General features: G+C 40.9%; 2 protein-coding genes across 2 annotated transcripts; one reads left to right on the top strand and one right to left on the bottom strand.

The window, feature by feature from the left end:
* Positions 1–9,774: 9,774 nt before the first annotated feature.
* On the top strand, positions 9,775–10,779 carry LOC129729569 (zinc finger CCHC-type and RNA-binding motif-containing protein 1-like). The gene is made up of 4 exons (XM_055688242.1): positions 9,775–9,965; positions 10,027–10,138; positions 10,195–10,582; positions 10,641–10,779. Exons 1-3 carry the CDS (start codon positions 9,850–9,852, stop codon positions 10,564–10,566), a joined length of 600 nt encoding a protein of 199 aa, XP_055544217.1. The 5' UTR covers positions 9,775–9,849; the 3' UTR covers positions 10,567–10,582; positions 10,641–10,779.
* LOC129729565 (adipocyte plasma membrane-associated protein Hemomucin) lies at positions 10,596–13,508 on the bottom strand. Its single transcript, XM_055688232.1, has 4 exons — positions 13,112–13,508; positions 12,675–12,880; positions 11,567–12,610; positions 10,596–11,501 (listed from the first exon to the last, which is right to left on the bottom strand). Exons 1-4 carry the CDS (start codon positions 13,225–13,227, stop codon positions 11,176–11,178), a joined length of 1,692 nt encoding a protein of 563 aa, XP_055544207.1. The 5' UTR covers positions 13,228–13,508; the 3' UTR covers positions 10,596–11,175.
* Between the last annotated feature and the right edge of the window lie 3,920 nt (positions 13,509–17,428).

The following is a 17,428-nucleotide window of genomic DNA, read 5'->3' as shown; positions in this document are numbered from 1 at the left end:
AGCCAGCTAAGAACGCGTATTCTTCCTCCGGAGGAAGTTCCTCGTGAGTCTCGATAGATTGCGCTATAATAGACTCATAACACTTCCAATCAATTTAACGTGTAAGGTCGTAGGAAATATTGATTGGGTTCGGGGGAGTTGAACCATTAGCAATTGATATAACGATTGGAAGATGATCACTACCGTGGGGATCGTTGATTACTTTCCACCGGCAATCTAACGCTAGTGATGTCGAGCAAAGGGATAGGTCAAGCACGCTTTCACGTGCTGGAGGATTAGGTACACGTGTCGCTTCCCCAGTATTCAAAACTGTCATATTGAAGTCGTCGATCAAGTTACAGATTAAAGAAGATCGGTTGTCGTCGTACAGCGACCCCCATAGCGAACAGTGAGAATTAAAATCTCCCAATATCAAAAAAGGCGCGGGAAGCAACTCTGCTATATCAGTGAGATGCTTCTGTTCAATCCGCGCGGATGGAGGCATATATAACGAAACATGGCATAGGTCTTTTCCATTCATATTCGTTTGAATGGCAACGACTTCAATATTCGAGATCGAGGGGAGGTCGATTCGGAAGAAGGAATAGCACTTTTTAATCCCTAAAAGTACCCCTCCACCGTGTGAGTCTCGATCTCGACGAATAATGTTAAAATCGTGGAAATTGAGTTGATCGTTTGAATTGAGAAAGGTTTCACAGAGCGCAAATGCGTCACAATTGTATGTATTTATCAAATGAGAAAATAGATCGAATTTGGGGATGATACTTCTGCAATTCCACTGTAATACAGTGATAAAATTCCTAACCTCTTTCGCCGTATTAGTCATCGAAAGATATGATAGCTGAAATGAGGGGCCAAGTTGCTGCTAGTTGCATCAAAAAGGTTTTCACTGTAGGAAGAAGGGCAAGAAGAATATTTTGTAGGGGATCTGGTATGTTGAATGTTTTAAATATCGAGTCCACAATATCAGAAAATTTTATGAACCCTGTTTCTTTTTTATCTTCTGATCGAGAAATGGGTGCACGAGGGGTTTTTGGTGCCCCAGGAAGCGGTGGGTACTCCTGGTTTGATTTAAAATTAAAACCGGGAGGTACTTGCTTCGGTTTTTTTCACCGCTTCCTTTTTGTGTTGGCTTATTGGTCATTCCGCTAGGGGTTATCTTGCGACCTTTGCGAGAAAGATTAGGAGAGTTGATCATTCTCCTCTTCCTAGATCCTTCTGGCATGGCATAAGAACACCCTTCGACGGGATCGTCAGATGTACCCTCATCGGTTGGCAAAAAGGAAAAGATGTTTCCTGTCGAGGGTGGCTCAGCACTCTTCAGCATTTCTGCGAAAGAGCGCTTTGATCGTTCCTTGAAGGAACGCTTTGTTTTTTCCTCGCGCTGTTTGTACGCGGGACACGCCGAAAGGTCATGCCGAGTTCCCTCGCAGTAAAAACACTTTTCAGTATCCTCACTGCAAGCGGTCTCAGCATGATTGCCTCCGCACTTGCTGCAGCGTGCCTTGTTGCAGCAGTAGGTGGCTGTATGACCTAACTGCTTGCAGTTTTGGCAATGCATGACCCGCGGTACGAACAGGCGTACAGGCAGACGAACCCTGTCCAAAGAGATGTAGTTCGGCAGTGCGGATCCGGCGAATGTTACACGGAAGGAATCCGAAGGGAAGAATTTTTTCTTCCCTTCTTCGATGGATACTGAATGCAATTGCTTGACATCCAGTATCTTTACATCTTGAATCAGGGGGTTCTTGAAGCAGCCAACCCCGTGACGCAAAATGTCATCGACCGTCATCGACATCGAGGCTTCCTTCGGTAACCACACCGTCGATCTCCACGTCCTTGGCAGGGATGTACACGCGGTACTCTCTCGTGAAGAGCTCGTAGCTAGCAATTGCGTTTGCTTGCTTCAAGCTACTCACAACAACTCGCAGTTTGTTCGGTCTAACCTTTGTAATTTCGGTTACGTCCGAAAACTGTTTTGCCAGGTCCTTGCCGATTTGAATTATATTTAGAGGCTTCTTTATGGGCCTGAAGTAAACTACGAACGGACCTTTCGAAGCATCTGGGTAAGCTTTCACCCGTGTTGCCGGTACCCTTGGTACGGGGCTAGGTAGCGGGGAAGGTAGAGGGGAATTGATGGGGGAGATCTCAATCTCTTCCCCATTTGTTTCCACATCCAGGAATAGTTGCACCTGCATGTCGTCCATTTTGCGGGAGCGTTACGCTCTACCGCACACAAACGATAAATATTCGAATGTGGGGGGGGGGGGTCAAGTAGTTGCTATTAAATTTTAAAAACAATTTTTCAAACTACAATGGATCAAAATAAAAAAAAGGCAGTAATACTAATACTAATAACAATAGTAATAATAATAATAATAATAATAATAATAATAATGATAATAATAATAATAATAATAATAATAATAATAATAATAATAATAATAATAATAATAATAATAATAATAATAATAATAATAATAATAGTAATAATAATTATAATAATAACAATAATAATAATACTATTAATAATAATGATAAAAATTCTAAAGTGAATACTTCACCGAACGTCTAAGTCACGACCTCACGGCTGATAGTAGGATTAATCGAGCGTCTCCGCAGAACAAACAATGACGATCCAGCTTCGTGTTGTGACACAGTGGCCGTATCCTACACGCGACCTTGTAGATGCCACTTGTAGTTAACTTCCACTCGCTCGATCGTATGGTGGTCCGTGCTGCTAGCGGGGTAACAGCGGTGCGGGAGAATTATTCTTGCTGATATATCAGCTGCGTATCGGATCACTGGCGGGGTAGCCTGCCCCTACCAGTGTGCAGAAGATGTGTCTGCCGATAAACTGCCGGCTATTGTTATCACGCAGCACAAGAACTAATCGACAAAAAAAACACCCGTACGATAACTCGTGTATTGTTATTTTGCGAACTCAAACGGAGATGAACAATTTGCGTCTAATCGAGACGAAAGCAAAACAACGAATGACTACTTATAGTTATCAGTGAGGAAAATTATCATTAATTATTAGTAAACTTTTTCTTTTGCTGATATTGTTTGCACTTTTTTTTGTAGGAGAGATACTCTAGTCATATAATTTTCACATAGGCGCAACTAAGAAAAATCTTAGGGCTCTATTGTTCTTAATTTTTTATTGGAAAAAATATCCAAAGCGGATAACGCTCATTTTTTTTTAATTGTGTCGTATAGTATCGTAACAAAAAAAAACGAATACAAGTAAAAAGATTACTTCAAGCGAAATTGACTCTCCGAACTAATGAGTTGAGAATCTTAACCACAGCCTCAACGCAAACCTCTTTTAGTAAAGCAAAACAAAATGTTTTTAGTCTATTGCTCATTTTAATAACATTAAATCATCGCCAAAAATTGTTTTATCTCGCTTTCGGAAACAAGAGCTTTCAAATGTCGCAAAGAGCGCTCCCATTTCACACAAGGAATTGCATCAAGTTTTGAGCAAATAAGCTATGATGTAACTTCCTGCACTAAAAAATCAACGACAAATGAATTTTCTCATCGATATTAAGGAGATCGCTACCCCGCCTTCCATTTTGTATGGAGAAGGCCTCGTTACGTCGTGTGTGTATTTGGGCCTTTAAATATTTAGCATGTTGGTTATTCTATTTTCGTTGCAATTAAGTGCTAGTTATATAGATTCAAACATGATTTGTATATGAAAATAACGAGAATTCAGAAAACGGCTTTGATTCAAATTCCGAGCACTAATCACTAACAAATAGAAAGGCAAACGGTCTCAACACTGACTGTTACTTTTTTCAACGTCGAAATCAATCCAAAACAATTCTGGAACTTCGTTAACGTACAGCGGAATGAAGCGGGACTGCCGTCAGTGATGAAATTAGCTACCGAAAAAGCAGATAATCCGGCTGATATTTGCAGACTATTTGCTGCAAAATTCTCGAGTGTTTTTTGCGATGAATCTCTTACCACTAGTCAGATATTCGCAGCCGCCAACAAAGACGCCGTTTCTAGCAGCTCCATCGCCTCGATTAATATTGACGATCGCGCCATTTCTGTCGCTGTCACTAAGTTGAAGCATTCAAACTCACCTAGCCCTGACGGGATCCCCGCCATATTGCTAAAAAAAATGCATTTCCGGACTGTTAACTCCTCTTACGCATCTGTTTCGCCTATCTGTAGCCTTAGGAAGATTCCTCTTTGCTTGGAAACAGGCGTTTATGTTTCCGGTTCATAAGAAAGGCGATCGAAGCAACATAGACAACTACAGAGGAATATCTGCATTGTGTGCTACATCCAAATTGTTCGAGTTAGTGGTCATGGGACCAATATATTCTCATTGCCAGAACGTCATCGCGGAAGAGCAACATGGATTCCTTCCCAAACGTTCCTATGCGACTAACTTAATCTGTTTTACCTCTTCCGGTTTTTCGTTTATAAGTCCACATTTCGAAGTTTCAAACCACGAGAAAAATTGCTCATAATTCAAAGTGACCAGACGTCCATCGTTTAGCGGAACAGTCCCGCGTTTGAACGAATTGTCCCGCTTAGAAATACGTCCTGCGAAATGTCCTATGTTCATCAAAGGGTCCCGCACGCTTTTGAAATGTCCCGCGGTTTCAACAAAATAAAACTAACCGATGTCACATTTTTTCACTGAGATATCGTTCCTCTCTGACAAGTATCATTCTACTCATTATTGTGTCTCTTTACGTCTATAACCGCCAAATAAAAGGTGTGTATGGTACGGTAACCAGCGGTATTCGGTAGCTTCGAATGTTTTTATTGTACAGTCAGGTTTTTTACGTGATTGCTTTCTTCAAAAACTCAAAAATGGTACAAGATATCGACTTCGTTCTAATCACATTTTCCGTAATCATATATATAAGTTTTCCAAAATAAATCACAATTTTTGGTTTAAATACTGAAAATTTATAATATTGCATTTTGATGTTTAGACTGTCCACCACGATATTCAATCAAAGTCCACACGTTTTGGGACGGTTTTCTACGTTATTCTTTCAACTCAATTAAGTCTTTTTTACGCGGTTCGCGGGTTGGAACGTATCTTCGCGTAAAGAAACCAAAATGTGTTCACTATAGGCTTTAAATTTCAAATACAGTATTGATGCGCTTGAAATGGAACACCAACATTAGGGGCCATCCACATACCACGTGGACAGCTTTGGGGGGGGGGGGTTGGGTAATGTCCACGGTCCATACGATTTTTTAAAATTTTATATGGGCAGTTGTCCACGGAGGGGGAGGGGGGGGGTCAAAATCGTTAAAAATCTGTCCACGTGGTATGTGGATGGCCCCTTACAATGTTACTATTAATTTAGACAAATGTTACGTTACATTTTGATAACCTTGCAATGTGCATAATTAATAACAATCGCAACGTAACAATTACATTACCAAAAGGATATTTCGTTACATTACAAGTAAAGAATTTTTGTTACTTTGCATCAAAGATGACTAGAACAAGATACCTGACTCTTGCAGAATTCATCGGACATGATTGTCGCTGCGCGTGAGCAAAAGTCGAACTAATTTATACACTGTTAATATGATGTATACTTAACGTCAAAATCAACTGACAACAAGGCCAAGACATGACCGCTGAAAGGTGAAACAGTTTTTTCAGTATCCATGTGGACGACTTGCCTCCCCATCTGGTCTTGAGGTACGATGCTGGCCTAACAAGCCGGTCGTCGTAGGGTCGAGTCTCGACTCTGGAGAGACTGTTAGTGTCAGTATGATCGTAGCGCTAGCCCCGCAATTGTCCTGTACACTTAACGGTTGGCTGCGAAGTCTGTGTATAGTAAACAGAAGGTCAAGTTCCGAATAGGAATGTAGCACCAAGGCTTTGCTTTGCCTTTTGTGGACGACTGTACGGTGCTGCCATCCGAAAAATGATAATAATGTGTACGAATGTTTAGTTCTCAAACATGAAGCTTTCCGGAAGAGTCAAAAATTATCGGCGCATCATTGAAAATTGAGTGTACCATCAGAAATTCCTGATAACCGCTATGAGCACGCTCTACAGCCAAGTTTTTCACTTTTGCCGAGGATAATAAAGCAAAAATTGAGTGCCCCGGTGAACCCGACTAAATGCATAATGGTTCTGAAACCTGGCTTGCGACATATCAAACTTTAAGTTTTGGTAGAATGGGACCTGAAAATAAATATAACTCCTCAATATAAACCCCCACTCTGACAGTCAATTTCACACTTTTCTTTTCGTACTTTGAAGTGCAAAAAATATGGCAATAGCATTAAGCGCAAAAAATGACAATATCATTAATCTGCATGTTATCTTAAGCGTCGAGCTGACCAAACTGCTACACCTTTTTCATATACAATCTTGAACAGCTCAACGATCAATGACGGACTATGCACGATAAATCGGTTTTGCTCATAATGACAATTTTATGAGAATTTAAGTCATCAGATGGCAGCACTAACCGTCGGAAATCGGTCGTATTCAAAATGTATGAAAAAATGGAAGTTAGGTATCTTGTTCTAGTTATCTTTGGTTGCATGTACATTAAATACTGTTACATAACAATGTTACCATTTTTTCAGTAACAGTTATGTTGTAATTAGATAACTTTGTAACGCAACAATGTTACTTCTGTGCTACAGAACAGCAACATTGTGTTACATTCAATGTTGACCGGGAATGTTTTGTGACTTAGCGTTAAATACACGCTCGTAAATAATAACTCTAAAATGAGTAACATTTGACGCATTTTCGTAAAAAGTGGAACAACTCTAAAATTGAGTAACTCCACAAATACTCAAACTGAGTAACACTAGGCGTCTTTAAAAATGAGTCATTATTATTCCAAATTTGAGTACGGCATTACTCATTTTTCCGGTACAGTTCAATTTCATTACTGGCTTGAAATCCGCCACGACCAAAAAACGACACCACAAATTCATCAATAACTATACCTTGTAATAAAAGTAAACAGTTATGATGCCTTCTGAGGCGCACACAATTAAAAAACATATGTTACAAACTGAAACACATCATAATCACCTTTCAAAATGGACGTCGTTATGCGACGTTACTCAGAAAGAAGTTAAATGAAGGGAACCCAAAAAGTGAGTCAAAGTTACTCAAAATCAAAAAGGACTTCTACTCAATTTTTGACGTCTACGAACATCGTTCTAAACTGAGTCAGAGTTGCTCAGTTTATGAGTTATTATTTACTAGAGGTGGACAATCCGCTTACGAACTGATCTAAAGAGCTGGTTCTTCAAAGTGAGTGAGTGATCTATCGCTCTTTTTTAAAGAGCGGTAACTCACCCCTTACTTCAAGCAAAAAGCTGAAGCTGATTTTGTTGATCAGACCCGCAAGCGAAAGCCATATGAATGTTTTAACCCCAAGCGCAAAGCGGCGTGCGACACTGCAATAGAACTCCCAGAAAATAGCTGCCGCCGGCTGCCTGCTCTCCTATGCATAACCATCCACCAGCCGCTGGAATAAAAAATAAAATCTACTTGCCACAGTTCACACACAGCACACGGGCTGGCTAACGCCGGGACGAACACGAAAAGTGGAACGAAAAGAGCGAAAAAACTGGTTCACTGATGATCTTTTGAATCTATGCAGACAATCCGCTCGCGATCTGGTCAGAAAATCAGCTCTTTAAAAGATCGAAATCTTCTGATCGCGAGCGGATTGCCTGCGAGCTGAACAAAAGAGCCATCGGAAGAACCAGTTTCTCTGAGAGCGAAAGATTTCGCTCTTTCAAAGAACTGAATCTTTTGATCAGCCTGCGAGCGGATTGCCAGATCAGTGAATCAGTTCTTTCGTTCTTTTCGTTCCACATCCATTCTTGTGCGTACTCGGCGTTAGCCAACCCGTGTACCTGTGTATGGACTGTTGCAAGCAGAGTTGCCAATAAAATTTTTAATTGAACTGGAAGAATGCTGAAGAAAAAACTGGATTCCAAATAAATTTGCAAAATACCTAAAAAATAAATTGTCCGAGAGCTTTTCTGTGATGGTTTTTGAATCCAAAATAAGTTTTAAATAGAGAAATTCCGGGATTACTTTTTGTTGAAATTGTAGACTGGAAAAATAGCAAAGCCTTGGTGCTACATTCCGAATCGGAACTTGACCTTCTGTTTATTATACACAGACTTCGCAGCCAACTGTTGGATGTACAGGACAATTGCGGGGCTAGCGCTACGATAATATTGACACTAACAGTCTCTCCCGAGCCGAGACTCGAACCTACGACGACTGGCTTGTTAGGCCAGCATCGTACCTCGAGACCAACTGGAAGGTTTGAAATTGTAGACTGAAAAACTTCATTTACAGCATCAAAATTACAAATTGCGCAACCAGTTCATCGCAAAATCAAGAAAATGATGCTTTATTCATTTATTTTAACTTTGAACGAAAGAACGGGTGCAACGTTTTCTTACGTTACATCTGTGAAGTTTAAATTTCAATTATCTCTGAGATCGCTATCCCTAGGTATCTAATTATTCGAACAATTTTTAACTGCTACGCCACCGAAATAAATTTGGAGAATGTCGCCTGTATATAATATCTATGAGACGGATTGTTTTTGTTTTTATATAACATTAACCCATCATTGCACTTAATTTTTTTTTCTTCAAGATCTGATAAAACCAATTTGTTAGGTTTAGAAAAAAGCTAAGATTACTTGCCTTTTTCATCTCAACCATGCAATACGATTTTTATTTTGGCCGTGTTTCGTGCGAGAAGATACAATACTGAAAATACTGTTGAGAATTGCTACAATGACTCATGAATCCACAAAATTTACGTTGTAAAAATATTTCCAAACCAGTCGGAGCTTGAGTGTCCAGAAAATCTGGATAAAACTGGCAGATAAACAAAAAAACTGGAAGATTTTGGGAATAAACTATTTGACTGGATCACTTGGAAAAAACTGGAAGAATCCAGTTTAAACTGGAACATTGGCAACTCTGGTTGCAAGTTGTTTTTTGCATGCTCTTGCGGCTGGCTGGTGGCTGGGTGATAAGAAATGCAGGTCATGCATATCAGGGCAGACGTTTGGTGGCAGCTTGTTTCTGGGAGTTCTATTGTAATTTTGCGCGCGGCCTTGCGCTTGGCAAATCGGGTGTAAAGGTTTCACCTGGCTCTCGCTTACGGTGTCTGATAATTAGCTACACTGAAAAAACCGAAAACCCCGTGCCGTGTCAAATTAACCCAGGGGGAATCTATCTGTCAAATATCGTGAAACCGTGACCAACACATTTGGCAACAAGGCGTCTGCATGTTTTGTTTTTTGTCGTTTTGATCGAAGTAAAATGGAACGTTCTCTTTTGACAAAACTCGAGAAATCGCGGAAAACTTCTATTAATAATGCGTTCCGTAGTGAAATTTTGGAACAGCAACAAGTTTTTAACGAAAATTGGTGATGTTTTATCGTCACATTGGTAATTTATCAAACGTCATGGACCAACAAACTTCATGGACCAGAGTTGATCTGCGATAACGCACACATATATGAAATTTGACAGCGGTAAATCCCCCCTGAATTAACCAAACTTGAACCTAAAAACCAAAAATTATGTAGGAACGAAAAGAGCGAGTGAGCTGTTAAAAAGAACTAGTTCATCTTAGTGAGTGGAACCGCTCTGATCCGCTCACTATAGTGAACCATTTTCCCACCTCTAATACCAAATACTTGATGTATCGGATGAGATCTAAAGTATCGATCCTTCCGGAATCGATAAAATGTCGCACATCCCTAAAATGTGCAACATGGACGAACGCGAGTATGTTTGTAAACATTACGAACCTTTTATACAGTTTTAAACAGAAAAATGTCGGCACAAACAGTTCCTTCCAGCCGTAGTACGGTTTACGTGTCTAATTTACCATTCGATCTGACCAACATCGACATACGGAAGTTATTTGAGAAGCACGGTCAAATCGCCAGGTAAGTAACGAATTACGGATAAGCTTCGGAGCCGTTATCTCTGTTGAACCTTTATTTACAGGGTAACAGTTCTACGGGACCGGCATACTCGCAAAAGCCAGGGCGTAGCTTTTATTCTGTTCACAAATGCCAAAGAAGCGGATCAATGTTGCACAGCCGTGAATAACGTTCAGGTAATTGCGTTCTAATAGGATACTGAGAACCAATCTAATAGACATTTTTGTAGTAGATGTTCGGTCGAACGTTGAAAGCTAGCATTGCAAAGGACAATGGCCGGGGACAACAATTCGCCAAGCGCCGGGACTACCCTGATAAAAGTCGTTGTTATGAGTGCGGCGAACAAGGCCACGTGAGCTACAAATGCCCTAAAAACGTGCTCGGTGACAAATCTCCTCCCAGGACAAAAGGTAGAAAACGAGCAACGGCCGGCAAAAGAAGCCGCGAAGGATTTGCTGACGATAGCGTAAGCGATGAAGATGACGATCGTATTAGGAGGATTGAGGATGGACAGCGGCAAGCATTGAAAGCGAGCGGAACAAAGCGAATTCGGTATAAGAAAAGTGCTTACTTCAGCGACGATGAAGAAGTGGATGATGAATGAGTTCGGATAAATTATGGTAACTTTGTAAATAATTTCTAATTACTAGTTCTATTTGAAACAAAAGTCCTTACCAGCTACTGTTTCTTTTTACCGCTGACTACTTTGTGATTATGGAAAAATTTCGCGACGATAATCAACCTTACGCGGATCGCTATGCGTAGTAATCATAGAACTCAACACCAACCCATGGATCCCACAACAACCAAAAATCTTTTCTTTTCTTAAATTTTACCTTCACATTCAAATGTACCATGCTAAGGACGACCGAAACTCAGAGGCCATCCTGTAGTTAGTCTCAAGCTGCACTAATCATAAAATACGTTTGTTCGATACGGCTGCCGTGATGGTGTTGTAGATTGGCGCACGGGAAAGCAATAATAATAATAAATCAGACTTTTCAGCGATTTTGCTCACTGGGAATGACAGCAGCAAACATGAAATGCTGAGCCGCTCGTGTGCGCTCTCTGGACTCGATCTGGCCAGCGAACAGATAATTGTGCGTTTGCTTTCGGTAACTTTAAACTCCTACCGAACAAAGCTGTGTGTGGAGTAGGAATGTAATACGGGGAATGAACGGAGGTTGCGGAGGGAGGAAAGTTTAGAGTTAGTTTAGAGCTCGCCTTGCTCGCCGCCCCGTTTGATAACCTTTAGTTTCTCCTGTTGCGGTTTCGGTGTGTCGTTGGGGATCTTTTCGTGAATCGGCGCCGGTTGCTCCTTTACTGGGGGTGCCGGAGTGGTGGTGGTAGTTGGTTTTTCGGTTTTAACTTGCTTTGGAGGGGCTTCGGTTGTGGAACGAGGCGGTGGAACCTTGGATGGTTTAGGTTTCTCCGCTGCCGGGGTTGTTTTGGTAGTTGGCTTCGGGGTTGTGGTGGTTGTAGTTGTAGTAGTAGTGGTCGGAGGCGGCTTGGAAGTTGTGGTGGTTGTTGTGGTAGTCACTGAGAAAATTATTTGCTTTGGTGATTAAATTGTACTAAAATTAAATTTTAATTTCGTATCATACCTGGTTTAGGAGTGGTGGTGGTAGTAGTAGTTGTTGTAGTCGTAGGTTTAGGCGTTGTTGTGGTAGTAGTAGTGGTGGTTGCTTTTGGTGCAACCTCCGGTTCAAAGCGAACATTCTGAACACGGACCTTCAAGCCCTTTGGCATTTTCACCCGAGCCAGATATGTGTTATATGGTGACCCTAGATATAAATAGTCACCAAGCTCTGCAACATGCGAAATAGAACTGACGGAACGATCGAAACCATGCAATGAACCGATAATATGTCCTTCCCAATTCAAACGGACAATGGTCACACGGTCTGCGGTAAGGAAAGACATCGTTTCAAAATGTCCAATCGTGTGCAACAGACGAAGAGAGTGGGTAGACGGCCAAACCTGGTGCAGCAAACGGAATGGCATCTCCGCTAGCGACAGCATCCGAGCCAGGAACTTGCGAATAAGAGGAACCTTCGACAGTAAACGAGGCACTGATGGATTTTCATCATCGGCAGCCATTACGAGGGGAGCCCACAGACCTTCCTCATCAGCAACTAGGTTATCTGGCAAACCAGGTAATCCGTCAACAAAAACATCATCTGTTCCTGCTTTCGGTCCCTTCAGGTAAACTCGGCGGATCGTCGATGACATTGTTTCCACCACAAGGACGAACTCTTCGTCCGGACTCAAGGCTACACCATTCGCGAAATACAGATTATCCAGTAGAACAATGTTTTTCTTCGTCTTTCGATCGTAACGGAAAAGACGACCGGACGGATTAAGTAGAATAGTGTAAACACCGTCCAGCAAATCGACATCCGATGAAGAGTCCGTCCAGTAAATGTCACCATTCTTAGCTACCGTCACTGAATTCATAAGCCGAGCTTTCCGATTAATGACCTTACCATCCAGAACGACATCCCGTGACACAAGCTGTACCTTATCACCACTAGAAAGGTCTACCTTCCAGATGCCATAGTAAGCGTCCGATATGATCAAACTGTCACTCTGTGTATCAAACGCCAGTCCGAGAGGTCGTCCACAAGTACTCTCTTCGAAGAAGTGTTCTGAAACCAAACGCAACATTAAAGACTAATTTTTCACCAAATCATGAATCATTAATTCGCTAACCGCAGGGTTTTCCCAATTTCGCAACATGCGTGATGTGGGGGCCGTTGATCCGTACCACTTCACCACCGTGTAGGGACACGTACATATCCTTGCCACGTACCAGTAGCATCTCCGGACCGTGAATCTTACCCTCGAACAAACGTTCGGCATTGTCCAGGTGGTTAGTCGGTGTTAGGCTACCCTTGAGTTCCCTCAGCGGTGAAATGCTGCACAAGAAGACACATTTTAAAAATACTTCTTAATCACCTTATCACTTCGTAACCTAGTGCCGATAAGCGCAGTCGACTGCAAACGCGTGTTGCAAGGCAACACACCACCTACACATAGACACGTATTAAGTAACATTTTGCTCAGCGAAGGGCAACCGAAAAAATCAAGCCTAATGACGTGCAGTGAAAGTCGTCTTCATTCCCCTCCCCCCATCCAAACTTTCTTACCTGATAGCCTCGAACGGAAACGTCGTTTTCGGTGGTAAACCCGGCATCAAAGTAACCAGGAAAAAGAACACCAAGCAGTTTACCACCCGAATGCGAATTTTATACAGCAGACCCATCCCTTCGCGTTGCTTCTAGCGGTGAGGCGTACTACGTCGCGCCAGTAGACCGGCTATTTGACCTTCTGTTTGAAGCTGCCCACAAATCACACGCACGCTCAATCAGCACTTCTGTTGGGACAACTTCCGGTCGCGGATAGGCATGTAGGAACCGTTTTTCACCGAACAATCTATACACCAGACCAGGGCTACGTTTCCTAACACCTACGTCGTACCGATAGACAGATCCTGCTAAGACTAATGTGATGACACGGCATTAACCACAGTCTGAAGGCGAAAAGCAGAAGACAACAATGTATTTCGAACTGTCATATGCCAGATTTGACGGATTAACCCAATCAGTCGTGTTGTTTGAAAACCGCAGCGTAATTCTAGCTGGATATGTGAAAAGGTCCCAGAGAGATAAGTAAACATTATGTACATGCAGCAAACGAAAAATCGCAACGATAGCTCAAATTTTATTTCTACTAAGAATCGGAATTAACTTACGTTTTTCATTTAATGGCTATGAGGTCGGGTCGATACTACATAGGCTTTTCAAGCCCAATTATCTTTTGACCATTTTTGTTGACTCTGATTTGAATTTTGAACACGTATTTCTTTTTCACAAACTTTTAACCAACTGAGGGTTCAGTAAAACGTTGAGTACTGTTAATCGACCGATCTGTAAGTAAATTATTGTTACTTCAAACTATAAAATAGAGTAGAGCAACATGTCAAAAGGGTCTATCTTCTTTGATCGATTTTTTGATCGAACGATTTCTTTCAACCGCCACGGCTTATTTAACACGTCTCATGATATGTCCTTTACACCATTTGATAGCGGAGAATTTAATCTAGCTTTTTAAATAAAAACCACGTTGGGAATAGTTACTTTAGCTGAACTATTAAACAAATGAAAAGTCAATCAAGAAAATCGATGAAAGTAGATAGATCCTTTTGACATGTTGCTCTACAAATCTGTTTTTCACTGATCGGTTATATTTATACAGTTTTCGACCTGTAAATCAAGAAAATTACCGACAACATAGCATTCTCAGTAATTACTGACTTTCAATGTAAATTTTTATGATTCACTGACCACGGCAGTGATTACAGAATTTCCTAGAAATCACTGACCACTGTGAATCAGGCAATAAAACAAAATGCAAATATTTAGAGTCTGTGTGCAGATTTTTTTGAATTTTTCTGGCCTTTCAAAGTAATTTTTGGCGGTTTTAGGAAAAATTTGAGATTATTTTCTATTTTGGCCTTTTGCCACCTATTTTGAGCTCAATCTATGATCATTTTCTATTTCGGCCTTTTCTGGCCTTTAGAAGCACTTTTCGGCGATTTTGAGCTCAATAATAAAAAATGATTTGAGCCCATTATAAAAAATGATCCCCTAAATGGCCTTTGGGAGCACTTTTTGGCCATTCTGAGCTCAATTTGGGATCATATTCTATTTTGGCCTTAAGAAGCACTTTTCAGCGATTTTGAGCTCAGTTTGGGATCATTTTCTATTTGGCCTTTTCTGGCCTTATGAAGCGTTTTTCGGCGATTCTGAGCTCATTTTGGGATCATTTTCTATTTTGGCCTTTTATGGCCTTTAGAAGCACTTTTCGGCGATTTTGAGCTCAATAATAAAAAATGATTTGAGCCCATTATAAAAAATGATCCCCTAAATGGCCTTTGGGAGCACTTTTTGGCCATTCTGAGCTCAATTTGGGATCATATTCTATTTTGGCCTTAAGAAGCACTTTTCAGCGATTCTGAGCTCAATTTGGGATCATTTTCTATTTTGGCGTTTTCTGGCCTTTAGAAGCACTTTTCGGCGATTTCGAACTCAATTTGGAATCATTTTCTATTTTGGCCTTTTCTTGCCTTAGGAAGCGTTTTTCGGCCATTCTGAGCTCAATTTGGAATCATTTTCTATTGTGGCCTTTAGAAGATTTTCCGGCGATTTCGAGCTCAATTTGGGATCATTTTCTATTTTGGCTTTTTCTGGCCTTTGGAAGCATTTTTCGGTGATTTTGAGCTCATTTTGGGATCATTTTCTATTTTGGCCTTTTCTTGCCTTAGGAAGCGTTTTTCGGCGATTCTGAGCTCAATTTGGGATCATTTTGTATTTTGGCCTTAGGAAGCATTTCCGGCGATTCTGAGCTTAATTTGGGATCATTTTCTATTGTGGCCTTTAGAAGCTTTTTCCGGCGATTTTGAGCTCAATTTGGGATCATTTTTTATTTTGGCCTTCTCTGGCATTTTTCGGTGATTTTGAGCTCATTTTGGGATCATTTTCTATTTTGGCCTTTTCTGGCCTTAGGAAGCGTTTTACGGCGATTCTGAGCCCAATTAGGAATCATTTTGTATTTTGGCCTTAGGAAGCTTTTCCGGCGATTTTGAGCTCAATTTGGGATCATTTTCGATTTTGGCCTTTTCTGGCCTTAGGAAGCATTTTTCGGTGATTTTGAGCTCATTTTGGGATCATTTACTATTTTGGCCTTTTCTGGCCTTAGGAAGCACTTTTCGGCGATTCTAAGCTCAATTTGAGATCATTTTCTATTTTGGCCTTTCTGGCCTTTAGAGAAGGCTTTTCGGCCATTCTGAGCTCAATTTGGGATCATTTTCTATTTTGGCCTTTAGAAGCACTTTTCAGCGATTTTCAGCTCAATTTGGGATCATTTCCTATTTTGGCCTTTTCTGGCCTTAGGAAGCGTTTTTCGGCGATTCTGAGCTTAATTTGGGATCATTTTCTATTGTGGCCTTTGGAAGCTTTTTCCGACGATTTTGAACTCAATTTGGGATCATTTTTTATTTTTGGCCTTCTCTGGCCTTAGGAAGCATTTTCCGGTGATTTTGAGCTCATTTTGGGATCATTTTCTATTTTGGCCTTTTCTTGCCTTAGGAAGCGTTTTTCGGCGATTCTGAGCTCAATTTGGGATCATTTTCTATTTTGGCCTTTTCTTGCCTTAGGAAGCGTTTTTCGGCGATTTTGAGCTCAATTTGGGATCATTTTTTATTTTGGCCTTTTCTGGCCTTTAGAGAAGGCTTTTCGGCCATTCTGAGCTCAATTTGGGATCATTTTCTATTTTGGCCTTCTCTGGCATTTTTCGGTGATTTTGAGCTCATTTTGGGATCATTTTCTATTTTGGCCTTTTCTTGCCTTAGGAAGCGTTTTTCGGCGATTCTGAGCTCAATTTGGGATCATTTTGTATTTTGGCCTTAGGAAGCATTTCCGGCGATTTTGAGCTCAATTTGGGATCATTTTCTATTTTGGCCTTTTCTGGCCTTTAGAGAAGGCTTTTCGGCCATTCTGAGCTCAATTTGGGATCATTTTCTATTTTGGCCTTCTCTGGCATTTTTCGGTGATTTTGAGCTCATTTTGGGATCATTTACTATTTTGGCCTTTTCTGGCCTTAGGAAGCACTTTTCGGCGATTCTAAGCTCAATTTGAGATCATTTTCTATTTTGGCCTTTCTGGCCTTTAGAGAAGACTTTTCGGCCATTCTGAGCTCAATTTGGGATCATTTTCTATTTTGGCCTTTAGAAGCACTTTTCAGCGATTTTGAGCTCAATTTGGAATCATTTTCTATTTTGGCCTTTTCTTGCCTTAGGAAGCGTTTCTCGGCCATTCTGAGCTCAATTTGGAATCATTTTCTATTGTGGCCTTTAGAAGATTTTCCGGCGATTTTGAGCTCAATTTGGGATCATTTTCTATTTTGGCTTTTTCTGGCCTTTGGAAGCATTTTTCGGTGATTTTGAGCTCATTTTGGGATCATTTTCTATTTTGGCCTTTTCTTGCCTTAGGAAGCGTTTTTCGGCGATTCTGAGCTCAATTTGGGATCATTTTGTATTTTGGCCTTAGGAAGCATTTCCGGCGATTCTGAGCTTAATTTGGGATCATTTTCTATTGTGGCCTTTAGAAGCTTTTTCCGGCGATTTTGAGCTCAATTTGGGATCATTTTTTATTTTGGCCTTCTCTGGCATTTTTCGGTGATTTTGAGCTCATTTTGGGATCATTTTCTATTTTGGCCTTTTCTGGCCTTAGGAAGCTTTTTACGGCGATTCTGAGCCCAATTAGGAATCATTTTGTATTTTGGCCTTAGGAAGCTTTTCCGGCGATTTTGAGCTCAATTTGGGATCATTTTCGATTTTGGCCTTTTCTGGCCTTAGGAAGCATTTTTCGGTGATTTTGAGCTCATTTTGGGATCATTTACTATTT

The sequence above is a fragment of the Wyeomyia smithii genome, chromosome 1 (assembly GCF_029784165.1).
Source record: "Wyeomyia smithii strain HCP4-BCI-WySm-NY-G18 chromosome 1, ASM2978416v1, whole genome shotgun sequence".
Taxonomy (NCBI): domain Eukaryota; kingdom Metazoa; phylum Arthropoda; class Insecta; order Diptera; family Culicidae; genus Wyeomyia; species Wyeomyia smithii.
Note: the sequence above shows the minus strand (reverse complement) of the source record. Positions and strands in the feature narration are given on the sequence as shown.

What these genes read in the sequence shown, in the direction of transcription:
- LOC129729565 (XM_055688232.1), bottom strand. Translation starts at nt 13,227, where the DNA reads ATGGGTCTGCTGTATAAAATTCGCATTCGGGTGGTAAACTGCTTGGTG. An exon ending in GAAATTGGGAAAACCCTGCG is followed by an intron (nt 12,611 to 12,674) that starts GTTAGCGAATTA and finishes GTTTGGTTTCAG; the next exon opens with AACACTTCTTCGAAGAGAGT. An exon ending in CACCACCACTCCTAAACCAG is followed by an intron (nt 11,502 to 11,566) that starts GTATGATACGAA and finishes TAATTTTCTCAG; the next exon opens with TGACTACCACAACAACCACC.
- LOC129729569 (XM_055688242.1), top strand. Translation starts at nt 9,850, where the DNA reads ATGTCGGCACAAACAGTTCCTTCCAGCCGTAGTACGGTTTACGTGTCT. An exon ending in AAGCACGGTCAAATCGCCAG is followed by an intron (nt 9,966 to 10,026) that starts GTAAGTAACGAA and finishes CTTTATTTACAG; the next exon opens with GGTAACAGTTCTACGGGACC. An exon ending in CAGCCGTGAATAACGTTCAG is followed by an intron (nt 10,139 to 10,194) that starts GTAATTGCGTTC and finishes TTTTTGTAGTAG; the next exon opens with ATGTTCGGTCGAACGTTGAA.